Source organism: Aplysia californica, unplaced genomic scaffold (assembly GCF_000002075.1).
Source record: "Aplysia californica isolate F4 #8 unplaced genomic scaffold, AplCal3.0 scaffold00115, whole genome shotgun sequence".
Taxonomy (NCBI): domain Eukaryota; kingdom Metazoa; phylum Mollusca; class Gastropoda; order Aplysiida; family Aplysiidae; genus Aplysia; species Aplysia californica.
The window spans coordinates 555,906-567,000 of record NW_004797385.1 but is presented as its reverse complement, the minus strand read 5'-3'; the positions used below and the strand labels follow the sequence as shown (position 1 = coordinate 567,000).

Sequence of the window (11,095 nt, the reverse complement as noted above, 5' to 3'; positions counted from 1 at the left end):
GCCGTTTATACAAGTGATTGTCTTATACAGGTGGCTGTTAGAGCCCATTCGAATGTAATTAATTGTTTTTTCTCGCGAGAGACCTGAATGCGCGATTTTTGCGATTTTTAAAGAGAGTCGTTAGCGAAATTTTAATGTTAATAGGACCACCATTACATTGAAAACACAAGATGTTAGGGACTTAAATCGCAAATTCAAAGGGTTTGCGAGCAAAGAATTTGGAAAATGCGAAAAAAAACCTCTAAAAACAAACAAACAAAAACCAAAAGCACACTGAAGAAACCTGTGTGCCATAATATCAGTAATTAATTAAACAGATAGATCTATTTCAGGAAGATTGAACCACTGATACTCAAGCAGTTTTACAGAAGGTAGTTAGACCATTGTAGCGGACTAAAATATTCTCGAGACTTGAAACGTATACACTTTTTGGGGGAGTTAAAAGTTCAGATGTGGAAAGACAATGCAGTGAAGTCCGCTTGAACTGAAATCTGCAGAACCGCCAGATTTTTTTTTCTCCTCCGGGTAAGCCACATTTTCGGTTTCGAGGGGTTGATTAAATTGAGTTACAAAATCGAGGCTCATATTTTCTTTCGGTTTACCGCTTTAAAAAAATCAATCGTATTCGGGTTACACGGTTAAAAACTGTAATACTATCAAGTCCGTACGATGGTTTGGCTCCTGTATAGCCCTGTCCTGCAGTGACCATGTTCGGTTTGAGGAGGGTTCCCTCTAGGTACACGTGGTGATCGGCCAGAGCTTTGTAGACGAACGCTAGGACTTCCTCCGTTACCTAGATGAGAAGAGTAGGATTGGTAGAGTTCGATGGAGGCTTGTTGACCGCAGATTATGACACCCCGGCCCCTATTCCCTTTTCAGAAAAATATTTGAATCTGTCTGAGTCGATCTACCATTGTGAACAGTAGAATTGTCGCCTTAGACAGGCGGTCCTCTCGGACAGTGTACTTATGTTAAAGACAAAAACGCAAGAGGGTGAGAGGGAAATGATCGTTGGATCAGGTTCGACTATTGGTCCAGTATCACTTGATTAAAGGGCGGGGCATCCGCGCTGACCTTCATTTTCAACTGGTTGTGATGGGAAGTCATTGAAGCATTCTCACAGGGAAGGAGATTCCAGATGTCTTCTTTGGGATATAAACATTAAGCACTAGTCCCCTGCTCTTAGTTTAGGTAAGAAGAGCACCTTTACACAATAATCTCGTCTGATGTATGTGTGCAAATGTACATGGGGAGGGGGGGGGGGGGGGAGACAAACAAAGTCAGTAGAATAAGAGTAAAGCCGTAGAACCTTCCAGTTGCGGCCTCAAAGCGCACGTCTCAAGACTTTACAGTCGAAATCTTAAGAATTAGGCCGCTTTCAAACGGACCATGCTGTGGCGCCACTGTGTGGCTGGTTCTCACCATTGAGTGACACCACTGTGTGGCTGGCTCTCACCCCTGAGTGGCACCACTGTGTGGCTGGCCCCAGGGGCGAAGCGTCTATATAATCAAATAATCACTGCTTCCCTTCCTAATTTTGAAACATTGTCGCTGTCAAATTCATCCTTAAACGTAAACCTCTTAAATTAAAAGTAAAAAGAGGTTCGTAATCCACAATGAGTATGCCTAACATTCAAAACGGTTTCACGGCCACATAAATAGCCTCCTCACCCCTCTCGGGCCACTCCATAAGCTGTCGCAAGCTTTGATTAAGTAAGCTTAAAGTGAGGCTGGAAGAGTCAACCAATACAGTTGAGGGAACATGTGCATAGCAGTCATGGCTGTTTCATTGCCACATATACCCTGTTCACCTCTTTGGGGACACAGTTATAATCAATCCCAAGCCCTGATTAAGTAAGCTAACGAACACTGGTCGAGTCTACCTCACAAATGTGAGGGGAACTAACTCCTAACAATCTCTTTACTGCTGCATGTGCTTGTTTTTTTTCCTCGACTTTTCACTGTCCTATAATCAGATCGTGACCTCGATTATGACACCAGCTCCTGGCCGCGAAAGGCTAACAAAAACAGCCAAATGTGAAATTTAAAAAATGATACTTGTCATGTTCTACCTAAGAGTTAGACTCTCTGGTAGGTCTATAACATATAGATCTAGTACTGACATCTCTGCTTCTTTGCTTTGTGTTTATGTATTCACATCTAAAGTTAATTTAATTTTAGTTGGAACTGATATTTAATAAGATACTTTCCCGATTATTTTGGCGGTTGAACATACAATATGAATTCCGGATTTGTTTTCATTCACAACTCAGAGTCGCCGCCTCGAGTAAGATTCTTCGGTGATATCTACAGGCCATATAGATCTATATCTGGTCCCGTTTCACTTTGATTACCCTGTCAAACAAGTCAGCCTTCGCCCCTGTTGGCTCTGACCCCTGAGTGACACCACTGTGTGGCTGGCTCTCACCCCTGAGTGACACCACTGTGTCGCTGGCTCTCACCCCTGGGTGGCACCACTGTGTGGCTTGCTCTCACCCCTGAGTGACAACACTGTGTGGCTGGCTCTCACCCCTGAGTGACACCACTGTGTGGCTGGCTCTCACCCCTGAGTGGCACCACTGTGTGGCTGGCTCTCACCGCTGAGTGGCACCACTGTGTGGCTGGCTCTCACCCCTGAGTGTCACCACTGTGCGGCTGGTTCTCACCCCTGAGTGGCGCCACTGTGCGGCTGGTTCTCACCCCTGAGTGGCACCACAGCGTGGTCCGCACAAACTCTGAGTGCACTGACGAATGAACAACGCGCCACTGAATGGCTCTCGTGGCCTAGAGGTTAAAGTGTTGGCCTCTCATTCAAAGGTCCCGGGTTCGAATCCGGGTAGCGACCAAAAAATTTTCTTCTCTAAAATGGTCTCCTTTCACCTCCTTTCTTGCTCTCAAGCAATGTTCTGTTGTCTGCTTTCATTTCCACTTTCTGCCCCCACCCCCTCACCTCCTTTGCCCCGCCCTCCTCTGGGCTCCCGACTCTTTCTGCAGCCTTTCTACTGCTACTCCTTGGCTCCTCCTTACTGCTGTCTTTCTGCCACACCCCTGATCTTCTGGTAGGAAAGATCTACACCTAGCCCTCTCGGACAAGTGCGAAAAATCTCGGAGGGCCCGTGTGCAAGTTGCGCACGTTAAAGATCCCTTGGTGGTTTAAAATCGATAAGAGTAGGCTTCGGCCGCCACCCGGGCAAAATTCAAAATTTCCTACCAACTGAAAATATTAGGTGTGTCCCGCGCGCTCATATAACCTATGCATTTGCGAGCGCCGTAAAACACTTTACAAAAACAAAAACTGAATGGCCCGTGTGAATGACTAGGAGCGACTCAGTGGCGCCACTCTGTGGTGGGAACCCGCCACCCCCTGCTACAGACCCGCGACATAGTCGTTCGTGTGAATGGGCTACAAATAAAACAGTGGAAAATGCTGTCCGCCACAGCGTGGTTCGTGTGAAAGCGCTCTAGATGCCAAAGAAATGTATAAACACTCTTGTAATGCAGAGAAGAACAAGAAGACATTCTCAGAGAGAGAGAGAGAGAGAGAGAGAGAGAGAGAGAGAGAGAGAGAGAGAGAGAGAGAGAGAGAGAGAGAGAGAGAGAGAGAGAAAGAGAGAGAGAAAGAGAGAGACAGACAGACAGACAGACAGACAGACAGACAGACAGACAGACAGACAGACAGACAGACAGACAGACAGACAGACAGACAGACAGACAGACAGACAGACAGACAGGGGAGATAGATAGATAGATAGATAGATAGATAGATATATAGATGGATAGATAGAAAAGAGGGAGATACACAGAGATAAGGAAAGGGTTGGGGGATTGGGGGGGGGGGGGGGCAGTTCCTGTTCGTAGAAATTAAGATAAACTCAAATAGATATCGTCTGACACGTAGGTCTACTGCAAAAGAAGACGTCTGACCTATGCCCCCCCTACACACACATGCGCGTGTTGAACTTCCAACTTGACTATCTAATATTACTAATAGTAACAATACACGCATCTGTTTGAGTTTAAAACATATTAACATTATTAATAACTTTTCACTTATGATAATATTATATTTTTCTAAGCACTCGCTTGGGCTCACTCAGCCCTGACCCCTAGATAGTCGGGTGGGGCACTCCTGTATTGGGTCCGACCCCGACAGTATCGGGACACACATCCAATGAGAACAGACTATACTTTATACGTGACCCTTGGCCATTTTAAAAATAAGACATAGACTATTACAAGGGCAAAGGTCGCTTACTGGACTACAATTGAAAATAACTTAGCACGTGGTTTCGAGGTGGGAAAGCGGAACGAGTCTTGGTCTGTTTTTCCGAGCTACTTTTTCGTGCTTGTTGCTTACCTTTTTCAAATGGCAATATCTAACAGACTATCAAATATTTTCAAAGTCTCGAAAAGTAATAGACCCTGTAATCGTTTAACAATTTGTTCGTGAAATATCACGGCGACTGGACGTAATTTAGTATTTTTTCCTGATTTTACAAAAAACCCCAAAAACCTCAAAGCACAGCCAGCAGACCGGGTCCTTGGCCCAGGACTGGGTGAGCTCCAGCCAAAAACGAGGACATGGATGAACGATTGGTGAAAGACTTTTATTCATAAACAAACGATCCTGTAATAGTATGACTCACCCTCTGCGACATGCCCAAGTCATGTGTGCCATCAGGCAAAACTTCCGGTTCTACAATGGGGACCAGACCAGCCTGCTGGCAAATAGACGCGTACCTGGCCAGCACATTAGCGTTCTCCAGCATGGCCTGTTGAGATATTTTCACTAATTGTGTTAATTTTTTGTTTTCGCAAGAGTTTTACGGCACTTGCAACACAATAAGGTCGTATTAGTGACTAAAATTAAGGATGTTACAAGGGAGTAGCAAACACAAAAAAGAAGGGAAAAAATGAGGACGATAGATGTTTGATAGGAAAGAAGGAGCAAACTACACCAGAGCACCCGCCAACCACCTACCCTATAAAGAAAGAAACGAGGAGAGTAAATACATAAATAAAAACATAAACAAACAAACCAACGAACATTAAACAAACAAATAAACAAGCAAGCAGAGAAACAAACAAACGCAACAACAAACTGTGCGTAGATGTAATACAAATCTCGGATGGAACCTGAACGGACAGAAATTATAACAGAGACCTAACAAGGACTTTTCTCCTCTAGCACTGCAGGGCAGCGGTTATAAAGACAGCATAGACAATCTGATGTGGAAATTTTGATTTTTCTATATTTAATCATTCGTAATTAAATTGACCAAAATCTTTTTTTTTTTTTTGGATCAGGTTGGCAATCTTAATTTTTTGTTAATGTTGTGAATGTTTTCCACATTTTCATTTTGTTTTTTATTATGGTTTGTTATGTTTGAAAGGAAGTTTTAGTACAAAGTTCTAAAGAATGACTTGATTACATTTTTCAGCTACAGAACGACAAGTGGTCTGAATAGTTAGTTATGATAATTAGTTGACACAAAAACAAGGTAACCAATTTGTAACTGCCCCGTCTCTAAGAAGGATCATAATAATATTATGAATAAATGAATAAATAGATTGAATTGGAAAATGAATAATGCAGACAAAAATGAATACATTTAAACAAATAGAATACAGGAAGCTATGTGGTCACTTTAAAAAAAGGAATGCCACACCAGATAGGAAGGCGTGTACTGCGTTATCTTCAGAACACATCTCCATTTGGCAAAATGGCAGCCCATCCGTTTGTACTCGTCGCATCTCTCCTTGAGGCCGTCCAACCCCGTCGTGGTACACTCGTTGATGGTTCCCGCCAGAGGCACCACGCCTTTGTCCACCTGCCACGTCACGTAGGTCAGAGGTGAAGGACATATTAATAAGGTTAAAAACAACACTCGTGGGTTTAAAGTCTGCAAAGTTTTTGTTTCGTTTTGCTTAAACACTTCACACTTGGAGTTCGGCGACAGTAAATGATCTTAGAATACAATTAAAGTAAGTGCAAACAGGGGCGAAGGCTGACTTGTTAGACAGGGTAATCAAAGTGGGACAAGGAGCCAGATAGAAATCATGTCACACAAGAATCTTACTCGAGTCGGCAATACTGAGGTGTGAATGAAAACAAATCTAGAATTCATATTATTGTATGATCAACCGCCAAAATAACCCTGAAAGCATCTCATTAAATAGTTTTCAAACTAATACTAAATTTAACTCTTGATGTAAATACACATAAAAAAAGCAGAGATGTCAATACTACAGGTAATACCGGTACTTGGCAATTATCAGTTGTTTTTTTTTTTAATTTCTAATTTGGCTGTTTTTGTTTATCATTTCACGGCCAGGAGCCTGTGTAATAATCGAGGTCACGATCTGATTATTGGAAGGTAAAAAGTCGAGGAAAAAAATAAACAAGCACTCACAGCAGTCATAAGATTATTAGGGGTTAGTTCCCCTCACTCGGAGACAATAAAGTAGAGACGCGTCACTCCTCGATTTAGGCAAGATTGGGGTCAGGCATCCGGTGAAAGTTTCACGCCGTACAACTAATAGTCTGTTCCTCACAACCGAGGAATCACCTTATTGTTTTCCTAGTAAATTAAGCAAGAGGGTTTGTCTGAATGGGTTTTTAACACCATTTCTCTTTCCTTACCGTCACTTCATACCCTCATCCACACATAAAAGGTGGAGTCTGAACATTATAGTAATTCTAGTCAATATTTTGATTAAAATGTCAAAATTTAACTTATTGCCTGTTTCCTTTCGGTCAGTATAATTATTGACCTGTCTTGGTCACGTCCCCTCTCCTTATTCTTGGCCCGCATCTCATTGCATTAGTGCGCACAGTACGCCAAATCTTTTCTATTCTTCTTCTACTCCTTTTTCTTTGTCTTCTTCTTCTTCTTCTTCTTCTTCTTCTTCTTCTTCTTCTTCTTCTTCTTCTTTTTGGGTGGTTGGCGTGTGCTCTGGTGTGGTTTACTCCTTCTTTCCTATCCAAGCACCTAAGGTCCCTATCTCTCCTCCTCCTCCTGTTTTATGTATGTAACTCTCTTGTAACGCATCTATTCTTCGACACTTATATGACCTTATTGTTGCAACGCAGCATCGGCAAGTGCCGTAAAACTCTTACTAAAACTATTTTAAAAAACCCTCTGCTTCCTCTTCCTTCACTGGAGCATAAATTTGATGAATTGATTAATTATGCACACATTTATTGACCAACTTCACCACATACTGCTACTTCCGACGTATTGACTGAGATGGCTCCTCGCTCCTCCCTCTGTCCCTATAGGAAATAACAAGGGGAAGTGACTTTGAGAGGAACAGACTGTGAAATGTACGGCGTGACATAGTTTTGAGGCACTGCGTCACCGATCTCGCGTAAATAGCATGATGCGAAGAAAGGCCAGCTGACGAGTGAAATATCTCTCACTAGTCATCTCCGCCTCACTTTTGTGAGGTAGACTCAGCCAGTGTAAAAGTTAGCTTCCATAGCCTAATCAGTGCTTGTGACTGCTTAGGCCTGTGACAGTGGCCCGAAAGGGGTGAACAGGGAATTCATGTGGCAAAGAAACAGTTTTGAGTGCTGTGCACATATTCCCTTCAAGTGTTTTGGTAGACTCTTCCAGCCTCACTTTAAGCTTACATAATCAAAACTTATGAATGCTTATGGAGTGGCTCGAAAGGGTTGAGCAGGGTATTTATATATGGCAATGAAACATGTTTTTAATGTAAGACATGCTGTTCATTAAGAAGAGTCGAAAATAACAACGAGGGCCAACCAATCATGAAGAAAGAAATTATCAAAGCACTAAGGAAAATGAAGAATGGGAAAGCTTCACGACCTGGCATCATTGCCACAGAGATGATTAAAGCTTTAGCGGACTTTGGAATCACCACTGGGCACTAGACATATTCCATCAGACTTGTCAAAAATCTATTTTCATAGCTTTACCAAAGAAACCTAATGCAAATGAATGTGAAACTCATCGTACCACCAGTCTCATGATCCACGTAACAAAAATACTACTTAGAATGATTATGATGAGAATACGAAATAAAATTCTCCCAGATATAGCCTAAGAACAGTGTAGATTTATTGAAGGCAAAAGCACTGTAAATGCCATGTCGTCATCAGAACAACAACAGAACGTGTCTGGAAGTTCTTAAAGATGTTAATAAATTATGCTTTTTTAAGAACACCAAGGCATTCGACGAAGTTAGGCATGACAAGATTACCGACATCCTAGAAGTCCTCAGTATTGATGGGAAGGACTTAAGGATTATCAAGAACATGTACTGGGATCAAACCGTTGAAATAAGAATAGAAAACGATATCAGCGAATTCATACAGATTAAATGAGGAGTAAGACAGGGATGTGTACTTTCACCAGACTTATTCTCCCTGTAGATCTATAGTTATAATATTATGAGACACATAGAAGAAATGTCAGGTATCTCGATATGGGGACATAACGTAAACAATCAAAGATATGCAGACGACACAGTCCTAATAGCGGAAGATGAAGAATGCCAACAGGATCTATTAAATGTCATCATACAAGAGAGTGATAACATGGGCCTAAGCCTAAACATCAAGAAAACAGAAACAATGATGGTACGCAGAAAAACTCTAACCCCAACCTGCAGTATCAAATCAATGGTACCACCCTCAAGCAAGTACAACATTTAAAACATTTGGGGACCATTATATCATCAGATGGGAGACGGCACATCGAAATTAAAAGCCGCATTTGCCAAGCAAAAGAAACCTTCCACAAAATGAAACAGATACTTACAAACTTCAATATGTGACTGGAAACATAAAAAAGAGTACTGAAAAGTTACATCGAGCCAATCCTATTTAACAGGTGCGAAGCATGGAAAATCAGTAAACAGCTGGAAAGAACAATTGAGGCAGCAGAGTAGTGGTTCATAAGACGCATGCTGTGTATCCCATGGGCAGCTAGAAAAACAAATGAAGAAGTCTTGGTTGAAGCAAATAGCAGACAGACACCATCGCTGCAACGCAAGACTAAAACAGAGTGAAGTGGAGGTCTATGATCGCCTACGCCAGTCAGCAAGGCACCGGATGATGACGATGATGATGAAACTGTTTATTGGTGATTGTGAACGTCTGTTTTATTTAATTTATAAGGTCTGCGTCTATGGGTGAATTGAAATTTGACTGCGACGATGTTCTGAAATTAGGAAGAGAAGCAGCTATTTTTTTTATCAAACAGTGGCGTCCAAAAGAAACATGAACATACAATCACCCAATCATCGTGTTAAAGCCTCGCACTGCCTCTCATGCAGCATACCGATTTAAAGCTAAATAAATTCTGCTTTATCTGATACTTCAATATTTCATCTATGCTAAAACGCCTGGGATATGGTCACTTAAATATGACCTTACAAAATCAGACCTGGCAAAGTTGTGCGAAATCAAAGAAACGTAAACGTGTACGTGTTCGCACGTGTATTGATGAGCATCAGTAATTGATAGAATAGACATCCATTGAAAATTCAATTAAAATGTTCTACCTACTATCTCCATTTTTCTTCTGGGTTCTCACAGTCCCACCCAGGGCGGTTTGATGCCTAGAAATAAAGTTAAAGCAGTCCGTCTCCAAGTATATCTTGTTTGAGTCGTAGATTTTGAGTTTTCAGCAAGAGTTTTACGGCACTTTCACCACAATTAGGTCACAATAGTGCTGATAAGATTAGAGGTGATACAAGAGAGTAGCTCACACAAAAACGGTAAGGAGGAGAGATAAGGATGATAGATATTTGACAGAAAAGAAGGAGCAAACCACACCAGAGTACCCGCCAACCAATCACTTGAGTCGTTGGGGGCGCAAGAAAATCGTCATTTACGATCAAGTCAAGTGTGTAAATGTGTAATAAGCAAGGGAAATTATCAGGACCAGTGAAAGAGGGTGTTGAACAGATGACACAGGCTGTCTCAAGAAGATCAATACATCGGTTCGCTAGCAGCCCAGCGCAGTCAGTATTTATTCGAGTCAGTATTTATTGGAAATACTTTGGTATATTTTCTTAGTTGGCTTATATGGAAAAGCTAACCAATATTGAAAGTATGTTGGGGGGTTGCAACTTTCGTGATGGACCTGCATTATGCGTAGCAGTTATTCTTCTTTTGCCAGATCTGGAATAGTCATCATGGAAGGCTCTCAAAAAAAGCCATTTTGTCCTGGTCTTTTTCAGTCACCTATTTGTTTAAGCTATGCGTTGTCTTCCTTTGCCTCTTTTGCCTTCTTCTTTTTTCAAGTGAGAGAAATATTTACATAGACTTATGTTGATTCAAATGTAGTAAGTTTGTCTTTTCGTTAATGTTTTCATATGTGAATATCCTACACTGGCTTCTGTAAGCATTGCCTAATTCAATTGCGTTTATATTTCCTTTGAACCCCCCACCCCCCAAACACACACAAAATAGCAAACAAGCATAAAACCAAACAAAAACAAAGCAAAACAATAACACAACATCAACAACAAACAAACTAACAAATAAACAAACAAAAACCAGAAATTGAATTGATTATAGTTTGTTTTGTTTCGTGCATTTTGGGGGTGTATTTTGTTTTGTTTTCTTTTTTAAAAATGGCATTCGTAGAAGCAGATCACTCCTGAATGCCGTTACTATCAACTTGGAAAAACATATAAAATCAAAGTGAGAAGAAGATATTTTCACTAACTCTACATCCCTATACTCCACAAAGAAGCCCCAAAACATACACATACACATTCACACCCCGCCCCTGACAAATGGGTGAAAACATTATGATCAAGAAAAGTGATCCTATTGTGTTTTTTCCAGTCATGTTGACCTCTAGGTGAACCTTACCTTAATTCCAGGAATGATGCCTTTTTGCTCCAAAATCTGGAGAAAAGGGGTGCCATTCTTATCTTTTTGTTTCGTTGTCTCGTCGAAAAGTATGACACCGGAGATATTTTGGCTCAAGGAATCGTCCGTGGAAAACAGAAGCTCACGATATTTTCTCCTGTTGTCCTCTGGTTGGGGAGAGAGAGAGAGAGAGCCCGGAGAGGGTGTGTGGGAGAGAGGGAGAGAGAGAGAGAGAGAGAG

General features: G+C 41.6%; 1 protein-coding gene across 1 annotated transcript in view; it reads right to left on the bottom strand.

Annotated features, from left to right (window-relative positions):
• Positions 1–11,022, bottom strand: part of LOC101857942 (fructose-bisphosphate aldolase) — a gene marked incomplete at its 5' end in the record, with an annotated part of 17,617 nt that extends 6,595 nt beyond the window's left edge. Inside the window, 4 exon segments of the mRNA XM_013081098.1 lie at positions 669–793; positions 4,647–4,772; positions 5,670–5,831; positions 10,856–11,022. Of these exon segments, the coding sequence (XP_012936552.1) occupies positions 669–793; positions 4,647–4,772; positions 5,670–5,831; positions 10,856–11,022 (580 nt within the window).
• Positions 11,023–11,095: the final 73 nt, after the last annotated feature.